The following is a 22,318-nucleotide window of genomic DNA, read 5'->3' on the forward strand; positions in this document are numbered from 1 at the left end:
TGAAGCCACATTCAAAAACAATGGCGAATTAAAACGTCATGATTGTCATTATTGGTCCCCTGTCAATCCATACTGGCACAAACCCATTTACAATCAACACAAATGGTCGTTAATGGTCTGGTGTGGAATTTTAAACAGTTACTTGATAGGACTGTATTTTTTTTTTTTTTTTTACCGAAATGTTACTGGGGAATCTTATTTACAACTTATCCGTGATGATTTGTTGGAGCTAATGGAAGATGTTGATTTGGAAACTAGGCAATGAATGTGGTTCCAACAGGACAGAGCAGCTCCCCATTAGTCTAAAAATGTGCAGAACATTTTAAATTTATGGTACCCTGGTCGGTGGATAGGATGTGGTGGACCAATTCATTGGCCTTCACGTTCACCAGACCTAACATCTCCTGGAAAGACAGCCCACAACCCGAAATGATATGGAGCAACGCATTTGAAGAGTGTGTCCAACCATACCAGGGGATGTGCTGCTCAAAACTGTGGACAACTTTTGCAGACGATTGACGAAGCAAATGGGGATAATTTTGTACAATTTCTTCATGGCTAATTCCATTAATTAAGCACCCCAAATTGTGAGAGGCAAGGGGACTCACACTAATGAAGCACCCCATGGGAACATCATTCTACTACATCCATGTCATTGTTCCTGGATAACGCTAAAAGTAGGATACAGTACATTTTGTACAAAAATAGCTTAATTTAGCACAACGAAAGAACTGATGCACATTTTTTATCGATTTGATGCGTCTTTCTCAGATAATTCTAAATAAATCGGAGTTCTTTGCCAATTTTAGTTTTTCTCGATTTTAGCACCATCTGTCAATGGTTTAAAAAAATGTTTCAGACAAAACTTGATTACTTTTTTAAGGAGAATCCGAATCTTCAATAAAAAATGGGGGTTTCTATTTAAGATTTAAAAGCTGCCTCCCACCCCACCCAAGGGTGCGGGGGCTGGGGGTCACGTGTAGTATCATTTGATGTCCCCCTTTGAGCTTACGAACTTGTCTTACCCACTATTTTTACCCGATGTATAATTTCCGAGATAATCTCATCCGAAACTTCAGATGGACCACCCTGTATAAAATGTCTGTTTTCACTTAATCTCTAATGACAAAATCTGACAGAGAGAATGATAAAATTAAACTGTCCATAAGAAAATCTGACATTGATGTACAATAGATTCATACTTTTGTGCACCAAATTTGTCTGTGGAATTTACGTAAATAATAGGAGTTAGTGTATCTGTGCATCTTAACACAATACCGCTGCGAAATAATATGTCAGATTAACGCAAAAGATGAAGTGAATATACTTAAATGACTAAGATATGGTATCTAGATAAGGTGTTCTGTGACCCATTTTGGCACTCCAGTTATTCTACACTGTACAAGTAAATAAACAAACGCCGTGTAGCTCCCAGCCTAGTACAGAGCCTTTTTAATTGAGATCACTTTCAAGCAGTTACCTCACTTGGCCTCCCAGTGCTGAGCCTTCACATTGGTAGACAATGCTAAATGCAAGATCACAGAAGCATTCAATATGGCAAAAAGTAAATGTACATTCAGGAAAACAGGATCAGCACCATGCATTTGCCCTGTAGACATAGGTACAGCCAACAAGGTTACCAATGAAAAGTATTGCATTGGAACTGAGTCCACCATAATACAGAATTTATTTGAAGACATTGCTGCTTACAGGAAATTGTTAATAAATCAAAAATTGTGTATGAGGAACTAACTAAACATATTTTAAAGATGATTCAGGACTATAATACCTTGTCAGAACTGGGCATTCCTCTGTAAAGTGTTGCTACCTTATACCATTCTCAAAACCAGAAAAGGAAAGCTGGAATTTTAAAGTCTTGTCAGTGTTTAAATCTGTTAGACATAGTGCACAATCTCAGTTGGGACAAAAAACTGGTCACAGCCTTTTCAAAGGACTTGACACAGCATTTTCCTGTAGTAGTTTAGGAAAAGTGCAGAATTTCTAAACAGGAATGGCCAAATGGATTTTGACCCCTGCTCATTCTAAATGTATTTCCCATGACGTCTCTACTAGAGTGAGGAGTCAGTCACTTTTTTCAGCTTTAGTCACCCTTTATTTAAATGCTGTAAAATGTTTTTATCACTTTTTAAATTTTTGTTGCCTATTTCAGTGATTTTGGCTCTTTTAGGAAGAGAATAAATTATTTACTTTTGTTTTCAAGTTTCTGTTTTTACGAGGTTCATCTAGAAATTAAGTTCTGAACACATCCAGGGATGGCACAAGTAGTTGGATAGGAATGAGCATGTGGAGGAGTAGAGAGGAGGAGGAGATATGTGGGAATAATGCAATGCAGTTTGTCCTGTGATGACGAGGTTACTGCAGGGTGCTAGGACAAAATCGATGCTCTGGTATTGTCTCCCCCAAACTACAATATTCGTGCAGTTATCTGATTTTTGCACACTCTTAGAAACAATCCCCAGCAGTGATCCATCACAAAAATTATGAGTGACAGTATGGTCAGACAATGGTGCACACAATTTGCTGAAGGACAAACCAGTATTTGTGAAGACTGTAGTGACTGACCACCCCATATAACGCCTGAATTGATGGAAAGTGTATAGCAAGCATTTTGCAGAACCAGCACTTCACAATTTGGTTTTTATAAAATTTATGCTAGATGAGTGCAACAACTGACAGATGAACAAAAAAATCAAATGTGTGGCCACACTACTGACATTCCTGCAGCACACAGAGAAAAGTGATGAGTTACTGGGGATGAAACGTGGGTGTCAAACCTCATTGTTACTGGGTATGAAATGTGGGTGTCACATGCCACACCAGAATAAAAATAACAATCCATGTATTGGCAGCATAGTTGTTCACCTGTGAAGACCAAATTTAGACAGACAGTCTGTCAAAAAAGTCATATGCACTGTCTTCCGGGATTGACTTGGTGTCCTGTGTGAGTTTTTACCATGAGGGGAGACCATAAATGCTGATCGGTATTGTCAGGCACTGAAAAATCTGAGGTCAAAGATCCAGAACAAAAGACATGGGGTGTAGACAAGAGGCATTATGCTAGTGTATGACAATGCAAGACCCCATACAGACGATGTGTTGGAACAGGTTGGATGGGAGGCCTTCAACCGTCTATCCTACAGCCCCAACCTTGTGCCAGGTGATTTTCATCTCTTGAAGCGTTTTCTGACAGGAAGATGTTTCCATGATGGCACTGAGTTTGAAGTGACTTTATCGCCCTGGATATTGGCGGCAGATTCCTATGACATGGGCATACAGTTGATGGTGCACTCTTAACATTAAATGTGTCAACAATGGTGGTGTCTATGCTGAGAAGTAGCAAGTGGATCTATGTAAATATTCCCATAAATATTTCTTACTTAGTGATGTTTTTGTTTTCTTCATTGGTCATCAGAACTTACTTTTTGGATGCTCCTTGTATGTTCATTCAAACAACTTTCTGGAATGCTCCAGTGATGAAAGTAGATAAAATCTAACCTTAGTTCCTTCTGAAATTTGAGACAGGTGGTTTCTTTTTCACTTTTTGAGCGTTTTTATATTTTGCACAACTGTTATTAGTGGCAAACTTTGTCTGTTACAACTGCTTCTATTTTTACTATTAATAAAATGTTGCAGGTGAATCTGTTCTAATTTTGCTTTAGTAACAAAACCGCTACATTGATACTATGTTCAATTTTGACAATAAATTGAATGAAACAACAACTTTTCTGTTACTTGTAACTATTGAAAATAAATGTTTTGAGAAGGGGAAATGAAAATTTCTTTGTGACTGGCTTGAGAAGGCAGACAGTTTGAAAAGTAAAGTCTCTGAATGGAGGAAAAAAGTCAATGTCAGTTAACTATTTTGCAGTGTTTGTCCTTTATCAATTAATTTTGAGACAAACGGTTTTCAGGTAATTTTTTACCACTCACTTTCAATAAATCATAAGTGAAATTTTGAAATTAAATGTGGACAACATCAGTTACATGTAGAATTTTCAGACCACACAACCATCAAGTCTGATATGTTTGCCAACAATACGGACCTTAAGTACCAAGGATAGTTCCGATTTGAACAATGAAAACAGTAATTTCCATTTACGCTATGGATTCATCAAAAGATATTTGTAAAATTTTTAAGGTGTTCCTTGATAGTGTTCCTGAACATTTTTCACTTTCTTCTAAGAAACTGAGATACCTACTAACTGATGGACTGCCATCATATTTCTGGAAACATTGTTAGAACAAGCACGTTCATCATATTACACATTGAATTTTGAGGAAACTACCAATTTTGAGGGTTCATTAGTTTTTTAATTACCTTGTCGCTGGTCATCAGCTCTGAACAGTCTGTGGACCCCTGACTAGTTGATAAACACTTCTTCTTTCTGTCCAAGAATTCTGTTTTTATCCAAAACCAGAACTCAACAGCTCTGATTTGTATGAAGGCTTTCATTATGCCTTTTATTACAAGCACAATCTGAACTCAATCAGTTAGATACATCTACTATGAACTAACTCCAAGCTTCCAAATCAAAACCCAAAAGTATATACATTAGCATTTACATTATTAATCTTCTGGTAATTGGTATTCCATGATGGCATGTTTTATGCAGAGATTCTTTGCGCCCACCAATCTCTGTGCCCATCATGATGCATTCACCACTTTAACATTCATGGAGTGGCACAAAGCTCATGCAGAAGATCTCAGAAAATAACAAAACACACAAAACAGGACCTGCTCATTAACAAATCTTCCCATGAAATAATTAAACCTTTAACCTCTGTACAATGTTTGTAGGTGAACAAATGAACTGATCTTCTGCTAACAGCGCTTTTCATTTATATTCAAAATTGGAACTTAATTTCCCCCTCAATGAACAAAATGATTTATTTCAAAAACTTTGGCCACAAAACATTTGGGAAATCTTGTACCCTCATACCTGTCACCCGCTTGTAAATGAACAAGCATTTGACTGCTAATCAGTTTCCACCCATAATAATCCAATGTGAAAATAACTTAAGTTAATTATAAGCAATAAATTGCACTCTGGCCAGTGTCTCTTTCTGTTTCCATTTTAGACTAATCACAAGTCTGTATGCAGCATATATAAAATCATGTATAACCATAAGTGGTTTTACTGTTGTCTAGAATCGCTAAATGAACCAGATAAATCATCAATGCAACTATTAGAAACATATAATCGTCGTTGTCCTATGTACTGCAGTAGTTCCACGCTAATCAGAAAACAAGTTACCACATTTGGTCTTGAAAGTTTCACTAATACTATTCCCCTCAAAATGTATTCAGATTAAAATTATCTGCGCACGGAAAAAATACAAAGCATTCTGCAGAATTAGAGCAACCCCCTATAAATTACAAAATTCTACAACCTTCAAAGTTACACAAAGATTTATCTTCCCTGATGACCCATCAGTAGGTCTAGATTAATACTCTAGATTATCTGGTACTTTAGGATAAGACCTTCATAGATAAGAGACCACAGAAAGGTTAAAGTTTTATCCATTGTCATTGCTCACAATTCCCATGACTGCTCTGGTATTCCTTGTTAACAAGATCTTTACTATCAGCTTCTGCATCAACCTAACTATCCATGCCTTAAGTGGTCTTCATGCTAGGACAATTTCAGTCATATTCAACAACCAAGGACAGTCTCTCTTCCAAGTGATGCAGTCTCCAAGTACACTTCAACTTATACCCAATCACGACTTTTTGGATACACCAACCGTTTTAATCCAAACTTTAAAATAAACTCAATTAGTTCACTTTCCAACAGAACATAACATTTGAAAGTTGCATACAAAGACCCACAGAGGCACCTTTAATACCTTAAGCATAGACAACATGCCACCCCTTTCTTGGGGCCTCCTTCCAGAACCTACTCCTTCATAGCTCTTTAACAGTGCAGTATTACAGATTGTCTCTTCCCTACATCTGTCTTTTCTCTTATATTTCCTTAGTGCACAACATAAGAATATTTATGATTTTGTACACTTTTCTGACTCAGCTGAGTAATTAATATATCCTTCCATAATTAACAAATTTCTCAGATTTTGCAATATACTAAATATACTAGACCATTTTGAAACATATGAGGATTATTATTACTCTTCTTTTAGTCAATAATGAAGGCTCTCAAGTCTTGCAACACTGTACATGCCTTTATCCTTTCCTGTCTCAGGTCAGCTGAAATGGCTGCTTTTTGGTGCGGCATCTTAGTTGTTAGGAATGGTCCCTCATACAAAGGGTGAAATATACCTAAAATTTTTACACTTTTTGGCTCTTTTTATGACTTGTAATGAAAACTAAATCCCTTACCTTGTACTGTATGAGTGCATCTTTCTCCCATCTCTTTTTCTTCTCTCAGCCCCTCTTGTTATTCACATTGTTACTCAGTAACCCCCATGCACCAACATCTCCCTGGCCATTTGACCCACTTCAGGAGTGATTCTCCTTCTTTTAACTCTCCTACTGTTTCCAGTGAGGATACCTTTCTAAGTGAATGTGGCAACTCATTTAATACCCTTGCAAATTCTGTCACCTTGTCTGTTGGTTTCTAATGTATATCCATGCAGTAAGTCCCGACAATGTTTGCCCACCTTACACATGACCTGCCCTGCTGTATTACTTTGGGGCTGAAATTTAGAAATTCAGATATGGTTCTCACCTTCCCACACCAAAAATTCTTTATAAGATATGGTTCACGCCTTCTCACACCAAAAATTCTTTAAACTATTTGGCCAAAAACTGTGTTCCATTATCCAACATGATCTCATAATTTCATTACAATATTATGAGATGTTGCCTTTCTTATTGGGTATAATTTTGCTAGTTTGGCTCAGCATTCCAATACCAAAAATATATACATCATTCCCCTCAGCCCCATCATTCCGCTCAGCCCCTAGGCAGAGGACCATAAAAGTCCATGGCCGATATATCCCACAAATTATGTGGAATGATGGGATACAATGTAGTGTGCACACACCAATAGTTTGTTCTTCAATGTTCTGACACATCTCACAGGATCTCAGGATTTTTCTAACTAGATGATTCATATTCTTAAAGTAGTGAAATTTGTTCATGTGCATGACACACTTTTTTTGGGCTGAAATGAGCAAATCTGATATGTACTTACAAAGTCATTAAATGAATGCTATTTTATGGGATGAACAGTAACTATCTTTATGCATTGTTTTTCCTATGAAACAATATTCCTACGTACAATTTCCAGTTGTTAGTCATATCAGTATGATTCCTGGGCAGGGCATTAATTCATAAATGTGACTGTCTAGTTTTTGTTCATGCATTTACTTTCAGAAAATAAACAGCAAATTTTCATTTTTGTTTGATCGAAGACCTACCGGTAGTCAAGACAGAGCATCGCATATTATGTTATCTTCTCCCTACGTATATTTGATAGTAAAGAGAAATTGCTGTAGAAAGAGAGCCCAGTGTGTTAGCCCACTGTGTTGAAGTTTTCTCTTTAACAGAAATGTCAATACACTATAGAATGCATGTATTACTGTCTCATGTCCCATTAGTAGGTATTTAAATTTCTTGAATGCCCACACTACTGATAATGTTTCCTTTACTGTAATGCTACAATTTCATTCTTGTTGAATGAGCATTTTACTAGTGAAAACTATTGGTTTTCCTCTCTACTGTGTGATCAGTCACATCACATATTCCTTCATGGCAGTTTATATCCCATCTCCATACAGTGTTCTGTTTTAATAACCTCATCAGATGTGGCGCATTAAGCACTGAGTTGACAAGGAGTTTTCTGTAGAGTCCCATCAGCCCAAATAATGACTTGAATTGTTTTTTTTTTTTTTTTTTTTTTTGTTAGTTGATTCTAGGCACAGTCTGATCATACCAGTCTGTGTAGTTCAAGCTTAATGCCCAAAGTATGTACAACATGTCCCAAGAACTTAACCTTGTTTCTCCCAAATTGCAATGTTGTCAATTTAGTGGCGACATCCTGGAAACTTAATCTTATGAAAAATTCATCCAATGTTTGCATGTGTTCTTTCTATGTGGTGGATGTTACTACGATGTCATCAACATACAACAACAATTTACTTCATAACTCAATGCCGATTGCTTTACCCAAAGCTCTTATGAAAGTAGAGACTGATATGTTTATGCCATATGGTAGCATTTGGAATTGATACAACCTCCCTTCAAACAGGAATGTCATATACTTCGTGAATCTTCATGTAAGGCAATCTGCCAATAACTGGGTACCAGGTCCATTGTGCTGATTTACTTTAATCCTTCAAACTTTGCTAGCAGTTTCTCTATTATAGGGGGCCTATACCTTTCTGATAAACTGAAAGAACCAGAGGTTGTAGAGAGTTTCAGGGAGAGCATAAGGGAACAATTGACAGGAATGGGGGAAAGAAATACAGTAGAAGAAGAATGGGTAGCTCCAAGGGATGAAGTAGGTAAAAAGATGAGGGCTAATAGAAATCCTTGGGTAACAGAAGAAATATTGAATTTAATTGATGAAAGGAGAAAATATAAAAATGCAGTAAATGAAGCAGGCAAAAAGGAATACAAACGTCTCAAAAATGAGATCGACAGGAAGTGCAAAATGGCTAAGCAGGGATGGCTAGAGGACAAATGTAAGGATGTAGAGGCTTGTCTCACTAGGGGTAAGATAGATACTGCCTACAGGAAAATTAAAGAGACCTTTGGAGAGAAGAGAACCACTTGTATGAATATCAAGAGCTCAGATGGAAACCCAGTTCTAAGCAAAGAAGGGAAGGCAGAAAGGTGGAAGGAGTATATAGAGGGTTTATTCAAGGGCGATGTACTTGACGACAATATTATGGAAATGGAAGAGGATGTAGATGAAGATGAAATGGGAGATAAGATACTGCATGAAGAGTTTGACAGAGCACTGAAAGACCTAAGTCGAAACAAGGCCCCGGGAGTAGACAACATTCCATTAGAACTACTGATGGCCTTGGGAGAGCCAGTCATGAGAAAACTCTACCATCTGGTGAGCAAGATGTATGAGACAGGCGAAATACCCACAGACTTCAAGAAGAATATAATAATTCCAATCCCAAAGAAAGCAGGTGTTGACAGATGTGAAAATTACCGAACTATCAGTTTAATAAGTCACAGCTGCAAAATACTAACGCGAATTCTTTACAGACGAATGGAAAAACTGGTAGAAGCGGACCTCGGGGAAGATCAGTTTGGATTCCGTAGAAATGTTGGAACACGTGAGGCAATTCTAACCTTACGACTTATCTTAGAAGAAAGATTAAGAAAAGGCAAACCCACGTTTCTAGCATTTGTTGACTTAGAGAAAGCTTTTGACAACGTTAACTGGAATGCTCTCTTTCAAATTCTGAAGGTGGCAGGGGTAAAATACAAGGAGCGAAAGGCTATTTACAATTTGTACAGAAACCAGATGGCAGTTATAAGAGTCGAGGGGCATGAAAGGGAAGCAGTGGTTGGGAAAGGAGTGAGACAGGGTTGTAGCCTCTCGTCGATGTTATTCAATCTGTATATTGAGCAAGCAGTAAAGGAAACAAAAGAAAAATTTGGAGTAGGTATTAAAATTCATGGAGAAGAAGTAAAAACTTTGAGGTTCGCCGATGACATTGTAATTCTGTCAGAGACAGCAAAGGACTTGGAAGAGCAGTTGAACGGAATGGACAGTGTCTTGAAAGGAGGATATAAGATGAACATCAACAAAAGCAAAACGAGGATAATGGAATGTAGTCAAATTAAATTGGGTGATGCTGAGGGGATTAGATTAGGAAATGAGACACTTAAAGTAGTAAAGGAGTTTTGCTATTTAGGGAGTAAAATAACTGATGATGGTCGAAGTAGAGAGGATATAAAATGTAGACTGGCAATGGCAAGGAAATCGTTTCTGAAGAAGAGAAATTTGTTAACATCGAGTATAGATTGAAGTGTCAGGAAGTCGTTTCTGAAAGTATTTGTATGGAGTGTAGCCATGTATGGAAGTGAAACATGGACGATAAATAGTTTGGACAAGAAGAGAATAGAAGCTTTCGAAATGTGGTGCTACAGAAGAATGCTGAAGATAAGGTGGGTAGATCACATAACTAATGAGGAGGTATTGAATAGGATTGGGGAGAAGAGAAGTTTGTGGCACAACTTGACTAGAAGAAGGGATCGGTTGGTAGGACATGTTTTGAAGCATCAAGGGATCACAAATTTAGCATTGGAGGGCAGCGTGGAGGGTAGAAATCGTAGAGGGAGACCAAGAGATCAATACACTAAGCAGATTCAGAAGGATGTAGGTTGCAGTAGGTACTGGGAGATGAAGAAGCTTGCACAGGATAGAGTAGCATGGAGAGCTGCATCAAACCAGTCTCAGGACTGAAGACCACAACAATACCTTTCTGGCTCCATTATTCTACTTACAGTTTGTGTATCCAACACTATATGTACATTCCATCTGGTGCAACTACTAATGGATTGTTGTAGCATCTATTGGACATTTCTAATATGTTTCATTGTAACATTCTTTCAATTTCTTTATGTACTAATGGCTGAGTCAATACTGTATGGAGTAGGTCTAACATAAAATGGGTAGTGTGGTTTAATCTTCAACCTACAAAAAAAGTCTTTAATAGTGCCTGAGCATGTAGAAAATACTTTTATTTGTCTACATAATGAAGAAATATATCCATCTCGTCATGAATGCTTAGATTCTTTGATTTGTTAATGTTATCAATTATAACTGTTTCATTGATTTGTTCCATGTCTACAACCAATTGTTTCCTGTCATCCTGTTCTAGAGCAGTTTCTGTCACTAAAGTGACTCCTTATCTGGCTGTGTTGATTTGCTCAAAATGTACAACAGCTAAATCCTCTTGCTGTCCTTATGTGAATGTCACTGTTCTATTTTGGAAGTTTAACACTACACTATTGTTTGACAATCAGCCTATGCCTAAAAGATAGATACCTTTAAACCATCCACAACAAGCATCTCATGTTCAAATGTGTTTAATGTAAACATAACAATTAATTTTGCATTTACTGGTTTGTGTGTTATGTCTGTTGCCCTGTTATCTTCATTCCTGTGACTGGTAACTGAGGGAAAGCACCCAACAAATTATTTCACTGTAAGAAGTAGTCACCTACCACTGTTATGTCACTACCAGAATTTAAAAGTAACTTCTACACTTAGTTTACTTACAGTGCATGTTTATTTTGGTGTCATATATTATTTTGTTTCTGTGTTACCTATCTGTAGTAAGACATCTATTGTAAACGAGCAGATCTTTTCTAATAACACATGTTCATTTATATTCAAAGTTGGCATAGGTTTCTCCTTCAATCAACGAAATTATTTTGGCCACAAAATGTCTGGGAAATCTCATACTCTCAAACAATGTTGAAGATAAAAAAAACTATTACAAACAAGCATTACATTTTGGTCAGAGAATAAGCATTGCATGAAAACATGTCACCTAAGAACTTTCTTTATTGGCAAAGCATATGATGAAATGTTACATCAAAAATTATGTGAAACACTTTCCGAAGCTATACTGTCCCTAAAGAAATGCTTTATGCTAGGCTCAGATAGACATAATGCCAATAAAATGTTTTTAGGCTTTTAGAAAGTGATGCCCAGAAGACCCGATGCAAACAACTTACAAATACTGGAACTTGCAACATTCATACAATGCATGATGCATGTGTAAAGGCTTTAAGTGTTCAGGTGAAGAAGCATACTAATATGTGATCAATATTTACCACTGTCTTCATGGTTGGCCTGTTCATTGTGAGGAACTGAAAGGAATTCAGTGTAAGCTTAATATTCCAGATCACAAGCTTTTGAAGCATACAGGCACAAGATAGCTTACTTTAAGATCTTAAACCAACAGGATTTTGGAACAGTGGTATGGTATTCAGTTTCTTAAGCATGTACCTATAAAAAATAATTCAGCTTCTGTTCGGTCCTAATCCTATAAGGGCAGACAAATGGAAATGAGACAGAAAGCCAAAAGTAAGTACACTGTTAATTATTTCAAAAGTAATTGCCATAACTATTAATACATTTACTCCACTGTAAGAGAAGATGGTCAATGCCTTCATCGAAAAATGTTTGCGGTTGCCCGCTATGACGCTGTTTACCTTTGTTAGTTTATATTTCATTGACACAATAAACTAACCACACAGTGGTGTAATACCATATAAGTCCAAAAGTAAAAGTGTCACAATAAAGTAGATGAAATTGACTTATCTTTTTATTGGCTTCAGTGTCCAGTGGAAGTATGGTGCAATCCTCTGTGATAGGTCCAGGGTTGTTGAATAAGTCTGCTTGGAGTCTCCATTTTTTCTATTAAACCATGATGTTTGTTGTTCTCTCATTGTTACATAAAGTTATTTTCCATAACATCGCAGTTCGACATCAAAATTAACAGTTCAACATCAAAATTAATGTTTTGGAGAACTTTTTATGCTTCACTGTTATTACATGTGTCCAAAGAGCATCACAGGTGTAGCTGCTAAACTATTCGAGTTACAAATGCTACAACTGGCGTTGTTCAAACCATAATATAGAGCAACAGAATTTCTCGGTCTTTCTAGAACATTCTGTTGTTAAAAAACATTTCACGTAGTTTATTTAGTTAAAGATTTGTAAGACAGATACTTAATGATAAAAGTTTGAACATTTGTAATTATTGATTTTAATATTTCCTGTTAAGATGTTACATCTATTTGCAACATATAAAAGATACGTTTTGAATGATACTAGGAATGAGCATTACAAAATAACATAAATATTGTAGTTTGTTTCAAATTAGATTTTCTGATAAATTCGTGAAAACTAATTTTAACTACTTTTCAAAGTGCTTCTCTGTGTGGTCTAATCTATCAGTATGTAAATAAAATTTACAATCACAAAAATTTTGTGTTCAATATCTAACTAAGTTCAAAAGTATCCATAGAAAAGTTTATATAATTTGACAATGGAAACAAGTTCAAATGTTTCTGGAATTTGAATGATATCGTAAACTTCACGTATTTAGAAAAAGGTTCTGTTAGACCTTGTTCTGCTATAATACAGAAGCATGATTATACCCAAAAAATGCACGTCTTCATCCAAAGCAAATCTATGGCCATGAATTTCTTTCTTCAGGATGTCAAAAATATGGAAATCACGTGGCGAGAGATTGGAACTGTATGGCCTGCTCAAATGTTGCCAAGGTTGTTTCATTAAGCTGCAGAAGTTCCACTGCAAATCCTTTACATATCTGCCAAACAGTCCCAATTTCTTCCCATGTGATTTCCATATTTCTGGGGCCCTCAAGAAAGATGTTCTTGGCCACCAATTTGATTCGGATGAAGAGATGCATGCTCAGGTAGAATCATAGTTCTATAGGCAACTGCTAATATCTTTCCCTGAAGGCTTTGACCATCTTGTGTCACAATGGGACAAATGTATTAACAATTATGGTATTTACTTTTGAAATAATAAACAGTTTACTTAAGTTTTTCCTTGTGTCTCATTTTCATTTGACTCCCCTTATGCAATGCCAATGCGAATGCTTAAAATAAAAACTTCAATGAAAGCAAAACTTCATTTCATAATTTCATCTTCAGAACTATTCAGTAAGTTCACACAAAGTTTTCAAAGCCAAACACCTTTGATTCACAAGTTGTATGCACAAATAGGAAACATATTTCAAACCTTCGGAAAATCCAGGATGTAATGTAACAAGCTAAGCCCCAACCACTGTGCTGCATTCTACATGGGCATGACAACCAACAAGCATTCTGTTGACATGAATGGCCACTGACAAACTGTGGCCAAGAAACAACTGGACCACCCTGTCACTGAGCATCCCACCCAACACGACATCCTTCGTTTCAGTAACTGCTTCACAGCCTGTGCTATCTGGATCCTTCCCACCGACACCAGATTTTCTGCATACTCTCCCTGCAATATATCCTACATTCTCATAATCCCTCCTGGCCACAACCTTCATTAGTCATTGTTCTTACCTATCCAGTCCCTTCCCTGTTCCTATTCCGGCACTACACAGCCTTCTATTCCACCAATGCACACAGTCTTTTTACTTCTCTCCTTTTCCGCTAAATCTGCCCCTTCTCCCTCCCCTCTGTCTAAGCTCCCAACTCCACCTAGCTGCCCCACTCTCCACCTCATCCCTGCACACTCCCAGCAGCACTTTACCATCCCTGACACCTACCCTGCTATCCGTCCCCTTCCCCATTTCAGCCTCCCCCTTACCCCCACCCAATTGCCTCTCTCGTAATGCCCTGCTGATCGCAATCTGGCTCTATGTGTGTGAGTTGCAAAAATGAGAAAAATTTTACCTTTTAAGATAACAATCATTATTTCATAAAAACATTCTTCCCAGTGCTTAACCATTTAGTATTTATTCAGCTTCTTACATGAGCGTATATTGACAAAATAATATTTTCTGATATCTTGCAGCAGTGGTGGTTGATGTTTCTTTTTTTAACAACAGAAGTACACCTCCTTTGAAAATACGTCCTCCTGTAGTCCAGTCTACTATCAGAAAAAAAAATCATTAGTAAAGTCATGGAATACACAAGTCTGTTAAGAAAAACATGGAACATTAACAAGCCAATGATGTTATTTACAATGCTGCGTTCTCACAGGCGAAAATGATAATTCAGGCTATTTACAACTTAGAGTTTCTCCATTGTGTCTGCCTCACAATGTTCCACCAAACAACTGAAATACAGTCTTGCTCCACCAAATAGACCCTCTTACAGTATTTTACTGGTAAATAAACAGAACATTGTTATTGGAAAATGTCCCTTGAACCATCACAGAACGCAGTATTTAGATTTATGTCACACTCTGCATTACCCATTATGAAGTGATGCTATACCCTATATGAAGTAAAACTCCGAAAATCTGTAAGCTACAAATACCAAATTAATATCACACAGTGACAATATTGTCTGCAGAAAGTGTTACGTAAATCTTAGTGTAAAGAAGATACTCTGAAAAAAATACAGAATTTTACAATTAGCATTTTCACTTAGAAATATGGTAGTCACAATTGCCTTTCCAAACAAGTAATTTCTTCTGTATTGCAGCATCTCTAGGAGGAGGTGCCTGTCTTGTTGCTGTAACCTATGTTGGCTGTAATAAGGTTGCAGCAGTTACCCTTATGACCTTTGCAGTCACATTCATGGGTGCCATGTTTGATGGATACTTGGGAAACCATATAGATATTGCACCTCACTTTGCTGGTAAGTTAATTGTTTTGATTTTTCTTAACTGTAAATTGTTTAGTTTGTGGTGGTGGTGGTGAATTTAATGTCGCAGAATATAACTTTTCATGTTTGTTGTGTTACCTAAAAAATTTGACCAGGTTCAAGTAGGAAATGCACACTTAGGGTTCTGTATGAACTTAATTATGTAAGTAGATAGTTTATCCATTCAAGAAATCGAGAATCTCAACCATTTTTGCCTTTTATCGACATTGATACTGGCAAGATATCAGTCCCAAGGATTCCAAACTTTTCACAAATGTATAATGTACAAGTGACATAAAGTCATGCAGGAGGCAGGCGACCATTATCATGATAATCAGCAACTCTCCATTCATGCTGACTGGGTGACAATGGTAAAAGTCAAACATCAGGCAAAGAATGACATTACTACTCATATGACACATTTTGGAATTTATTCATCATCAGATATCCAGGAGCAATTACTGCACATAGAATGGCATTTCAAGTTGTATGTGAAACATTTACAAACTAGTCTGTGAATGTTTGTTTCACGTACAATTTGAAATGCCATATCTATGTGCAGTAATTGCTCCTGCATGTCTGATGATGGATACATTCTTAATAGTGTTGTATGAGCAATAGTCATCCCTTGCTTGATATTTGATTTTTATGGTTGTGACCCAGTCAGGCTGAATACAGAATTTCTGACTCTTTTAATTTCAAGTTTGACGTTGGGTAACAAATGACAAAAAAATATTTTTCATGTGGTATAATTACAAATTAACCATTTTCAGATTTTTTCCTTGTTTCTTTCCAATTTCATGATTCTAGGTCAACAAGAAGTGACCTGTAGGATTTGATAAGTGGGTTTGCGAGTATCAAACTATGTAGCATAAATGGCTGTACCTTTTGATTGCATTGACTTATAAGTTAACGTTTATTATACCGCCAGTCAACCATAGTCCTTAGTATGTGACATAAATTTCAGCTTGATACCTCTATCCATTCCTAAGAAAAAGCATGTCTTAACAGATAGATGAACAGTCAATCAGTCTGATAACAAATGACAAAAAGATTGTTTTTCATGTGATATAATTACAAATTTACAGTTTTCAGATTTTTCCTTTGTTTGTGCTGTGAAACCATACACCTTGCCAAATTACATGATTCTAGGCCAACCTTATAAGTTTTGATGAGCGAGTTAGTCAGTATTAAAACATGTGACATAAATAGCTGTAGCTCCTGACTGCACTGACTTAGAAGCTTCAATGTTTTATGCTGCCAAGGGACCATAGACCTCAGTACATGACACAAATTTCAACTTGATATGTCTACCCATTCCCGAGAAAAAAGGGGTCTTAAGAGAAGGATTGACAGACAGATAACAGAACGATCCTATAAGGGTTCTGTTTTTACTGACTGAGGTACAGAAGCCCGAAAATCATCTTTTAATGTTAACAGGGGTAGCAGTGAGTACCAGTTGTAATGTAACAGGTGGTGAGTGAGTGAACTGCTTTAAGATCTTGTGGTATAAAGAGCTATTTTTTCCACACCTAGGGCAGCATATTTAACATTAAGATGCTAATTTAAAAGATGGTGATGCAGTTCTCTCAGGAACTTCATTTTAATGAATTAATGCATCATATTTTTTATCGCAATGTTGAACTATTAATTATAAAATTTAAATATATTTAAACAGTTCAAATTATATACATAAAATTAAATATTCAATTTAGTTACATGTACTACCCTTGTAAGTCTAGAGGCTACAGGTGATGGCAAAAAAGCAAGTATATGGGGAAAGTTAATATGAAAGTGTGTGGAAGGAGTTGGACCTGATGGATGTGATGGTAGCTATGCACTTTTTTGCTTTCCATGTTTGTTATTTGAGAACAGTGAGGTGTGGGGTACAGGGGGAGTGATCTAGGAAATATTAACACATTTATTCAAAACATAGTGGACATCATAAACATGTAAATCACGTACTTGCTCTTAGTGCATTAGGTAAAGCTAATACTGTAACAATTTTAAGCTGCACCAATCATGATGACATAGCAAAACACAGTGTCTTCATTTTTGTAATATTGTAGTACACATGTAAAATTTTGCATGAGCGGCCACTGGTCTTCAGCTCTACAGTGTCCACATATGCATGTAGTTTATTAACTATTGAATAAAAAGGGTCCAGTTTATATATTTCCAGCACTAAAGATCCAATCCATCAATATCTTAAATACAGTAAGTACCCACTTAAGTCACCTCCCTCAATCTTGCTTGATCTACTTCCAGGAATAGCCAGGCTGTTCCTCCTCCTTTCTCATCCTATAGGTATATTAGACTGGCATTGCAAGATTGATAGATTGATTACATATTTTATCATTTAGGTTCCTAGTACAATGTTATTATTTTTATAATAAAGATATTTAAAAAAATCTTTTGTTCTTCATATTTAATGTATGACATTGAATTTGCAATGCATACACTGCAAAACTGATCACTGATAATGGATAAAATAAACATAAAAAGAATTACTGAATCAGGTCATATGGCAAATTAGTGATTGAAGCTGGGAGCCTCTTTAATGATGCCTGAATTCAAAACGTTTGATCACTGTGAGGCAGCAACATGTAAAAATCACATAGCCAGTCGTTTCATTATCATTGTTAGATGACAATGAAATGTAATGACACCTCACATTACATATAATTAAATGAAATTCTGAAGGTGGCAGGGGTAAAATACAGGGAGCGAAAGGTTATTTACAATTTGTACAGAAACCAGATGGCAGTTATAAGAGTCGAAGGGCATGAAAGGGGAGCAGTGGTTGGGAAAGGAGTGAGACAGGGTTGTAGCCTCTCCCCGATGTTATTCAATCTATATATTGAGCAAGCAGTAAAGGAAACAAAAGAAAAATTTGGAGTAGGCATTAAAATGCATGGAGAAGAAATAAAAACTTTGAGGTTCACTGATGACATTGTAATTCTGTCAGAGACAGCAAAGGACTTGGAAGAGCAGTTGAACGGAATGGACAGTGTCTTGAAAGGAGGATATAAGATGAACATCAACAAAAGCAAAACAAGGATAATGGAATGTAGTCAAATTAAATCGGGTGATGCTGAGGGAATTAGATTAGGAAATGAGACGCTTAAAGTAGTAAAAGAGTTTTGCTATTTGGGGAGCATAATAACTGATGATGGTTGAAGTAGAGAGGATATAAAATGTAGACTGGCAATGGCAAGGAAAGCATTTCTGAAGAAGAGAAATTTGTTAACATCAAATATAGATTTAAGTGTCAGGAAGTCGTTTCTGAAAGTATTTGTATGGAGTGTAGCCATGTATGGAAGTGAAACATGGACAATAAATAGTTTGGACAAGAAGAGAATAGAAGCTTTCAAAATGTGGTGCTACAGAAGAATGCTGAGGATTAGATGGGTAGATCACATAACTAATGAGGAAGCTTTGAATAGGACTGGGGAGAAGAGAAGTTTGTGGCACAACTTGACTAGAAGAAGGGATCGGTTGGTAGGACATGTTCTGAGGCATCAAGGGATCACCAATTTAATATTGGAGGGCAGCATGGAGGGTAAAAATCGTAGAGGGAGACCAAGAGATGAATACACTACACAGATCCAGGATGTAGGTTGCAGTAGGTACTGGGAGATGAAGAAGCTTGCACAGGATAGAGTAGCATGTAGTGCTGCATCAAACCAGTCTCAGGACTGAAGACCACAACAACAACAAATGGAATGATATGCCATATCAGATACTGTAATAGCTGAGTTGCAAAACTTAGACTTTATGTGAAAATGAAAAAGAAGGCAAATGTCATTACCTGTTCCTAATCACAAGTTATCCAAGTTTATGAAACTACAGTGAGTTTGACAATATACTATATCCCTTACTATGGGTAATTATTTGTGGGTATAAATTTAATATTTACATGATGGCATTATGTGCAGGTGAGTCAATAAGTCACAAAACATGACACTCTGAAAACATACTGCACTGTAAATTTAAAAAATCATCAAACAATGGAAAATCCAGGATAGAATGTAACAATATTATGAGACCATATAGCGGAGATTCTGAGTCACAGATAGGCACAACAAGAAGATTTTCACACTTAAAGCTTTTGGCTAACGGCCTTTGTCAACAGTACACACACACACACACACACACACACACACACAATAGAGACAAATAAATTTATTTCTCTCCTTTTCTGCTACTTCCCCCCCCCCCCCCCCCCCCGCTTCTTCCTCCCCATCTCTCCCCTGCCTGCAACACTTCACTGTCCGCCATACTCAGCAGTTGCTGTTTTAACATTGTGCCTCGCAGTGCATTCATAATTTAGTCTGGGCGCTAATGACCACTGTAGTTGTGTGCCCCCCCCACCCCCCCACCCCACAAAAAAAAAATTACGGTCCCTCCCCCTCCCCACCCCAGCCTCCTCCTTTCCCCCAACCAGTTGCTACTCCTATCATGCACTGGTGCTGCTGCTCGCACTGTGGTTTCAGTTGCCTGAGACTGCAGTCGTGTGTGTGAGTTGTGTCTGCGTGTGAGAGAGAGAGAGAGAGAGAGAGTGTGTGTGTGTGTGTGTGTGTGTGTGTGTGTGTGTGTGTGTGTGTTGTTGACAAAGGCCATTGGCCGAAAGCTTTAAGTGTGAAAATCATTTTGTTGTGTCTATATGTGACTCAACATCTCTGCTATATGGTGAGTAGCAACTTTCCTTCTCATAATATTGTTTAAAAAATCATCCTAGCATTTGACAAGGCCTTCAGAGTCTGCAGCAAAGAATTATTCTTGCCTCCAAGTGACCACTCATGCTACAGCCATATTATCTTTAGTGTTGCCCACCCAGTTGGTAGTCAGTGGAGACCAATTTGGGGCTGTATGGTGGATTTCTATGTATTTCCAGTGATCCATTTGAAATACTCTCTGTGCTGGCCCTGCTTGCGAGGGCATGCATTTTCATCCAGAAGAATGATGCCTTGTCAAGAATCCAGGTAGTTTTTAGAATACAGCCTATTGCAGTTCCCACAGAGGTGCTATACTCAGATGCAGAATTAACAGTTCCATCATGAGTGGATGTACTAGCTGAAGTACCAACCATCATGTACCACAGATATGAAAGATACCTCAAGTTCTATCATCACCTCTCTAAAAAGGGCAGGACCTATCAGTACTTGAAGAGTTTGACTGTGTGTGCAGCAAGTCAGTGGCAGGCCCAGGGATTCTGTACCGGGAGAATTCTAGGTACTATACTTACCCCCCTTACTGTCAGGTCTGAAGTGCTGCCTCCAACTAAAACTGAAACTGAGCCAGTGTGATCACTTCATCTGTAAGTAAGCCTGCTGTGACTCATGTAAGGGGGGAGGGGGGGGGGAGCAAATGCAAAAGGGTGGGGGGTTCTGTTAATCATCAGCAGTTCAAACATATGGTGAATAATGTACTCCTTACAGAAATTCTCGCAAGTAATAAGAAGGAACACCAAGCACACTTGGTGTCTGCCCTTGGGTGCCTGGCTGTTGCGGCAGCCTCTAAGAGAGCAGGGTGCAACCAGCTGGTGATTGTGACACATGTTGTAATGAAAGATGCCTCTTATTTGAGCTCTGAGGTCATACTCAGATCATTCCAGCAAGTGGCAGAGAAAGTTGAGAAGACAATCCGTGCTTATGAGATTTTAATGAAGTTCACAGTCTACAGCATTGTCCCAAGAACTGATTGTCTCTCCCTAGTTCTAAGCTGAGTAGAAGTCTTCAGACAAGAACTTTGAAGGTTCTCTGATGAGCTAGGTATTGATTTTCTTGACTTGTGCCACAGGGTCAAGAGCTTTAGGGTCCCACTAAAAGGGTTAGGAGTGCATTACACATCAAAGATGTGTAGGGTAGCATTATGGTATGCACAATGAGATTTTTTAGACTAGGCAACACTCCTCCACCTCCAAGACCCTGAAGTGTTAGCACAAGACCCAATTAAATGACCCTCACAGAAGAGACAATTCAGTGGTCAACTGCTGAAGTATTTGTAACAAAAAGTTCTGGAATTAAAAGTGCTCCTAAAAAGCAGTGGAGCTCTCATAATACTAGGTAAAAAAGCTGGCTAAAACAAAATTGGTAGCAGTGAGGTTTTTGGAATAATTCTAAATGGATATCAAAAGGTTTGGTTAATGGGAAATGGATTTGTTGTATTTCTTGCAGTAGGCAAGAAACATGAATCTGTTGGGATATAAATTGAAGCTACATGCAAGACTGAATGGTCAGAACACAGCATCAAGGTTGGCATAATCTTTTACTCGGGTCTTTGTATCAACCCAAAAATATTAATGGCAACAAATGCACCTGCCTTCTTTGAGAATGTCCACATTGAAACTAGTATCAGTGACCATGAGGCAATTGTAACAATGATTTTGACAGTACAAAGGGAATGAAACAAGCAGAAAAATTCACTTATCCAGTATAGTAGGTAAAGAGGCAGTGGTGTCACATCTCAAGGAAAAGCTAAAAACCTTTTTTGCTAGGCATGAATATGTAGAACAGCTGTGGCTCAGGTTTAGAAAAATAGTTGACCAACCACTGAACATAAATGTATCTAGTTGAGCAGATCATGATGGGAGGGCCCCTTCATGGTATACAGAGCATAGGGCTATAGACAGATGCTCAGTGAAACACTTTTGATTCTCAGATATGTTGTATGTATTAATCCTCTTGCAAAAAATCCAAGTTTTAGACCTTCTCTCCCTTTGCATTATCTCCCACCTTGAAAAAACCACTAAGAGATGGCACTGTTTTCAGTTTTTCCTCAGTTACTCACTTCCAGTACACTTTACGCAAAAATACGCTATCATCAGTTTTAAATACTGTTAAATTTCTTGCATGTTTCATATACAACATGTTGGAAAATACATAACAGCTGCTGAGGTACAAGGCTGTGAAAATCTGCAAAAATGTCAAGAACTCTCAAAAAGTTAGTGGTTTTGCCTTAATAAACTTTTTTTTTACTGCAGTTTTGTGCACAATGCATCATAACCAGTATTGTAGG

General features: G+C 37.5%; 1 protein-coding gene across 2 annotated transcripts in view; it reads left to right on the forward strand.

Annotated features, from left to right (window-relative positions):
• Window positions 1–22,318, forward strand: part of LOC126236108 (sialin) — a 339,051-nt gene that overhangs the window by 283,769 nt on the left and 32,964 nt on the right. For both annotated transcript variants that reach the window (XM_049945176.1, XM_049945177.1), the window contains one exon: window positions 15,137–15,292. In XM_049945176.1, the coding sequence (XP_049801133.1) occupies window positions 15,137–15,292 (156 nt within the window). The remainder of the gene's footprint in view (window positions 1–15,136; window positions 15,293–22,318) is intronic.

Source organism: Schistocerca nitens, chromosome 2 (assembly GCF_023898315.1).
Source record: "Schistocerca nitens isolate TAMUIC-IGC-003100 chromosome 2, iqSchNite1.1, whole genome shotgun sequence".
Classification (NCBI taxonomy): domain Eukaryota; kingdom Metazoa; phylum Arthropoda; class Insecta; order Orthoptera; family Acrididae; genus Schistocerca; species Schistocerca nitens.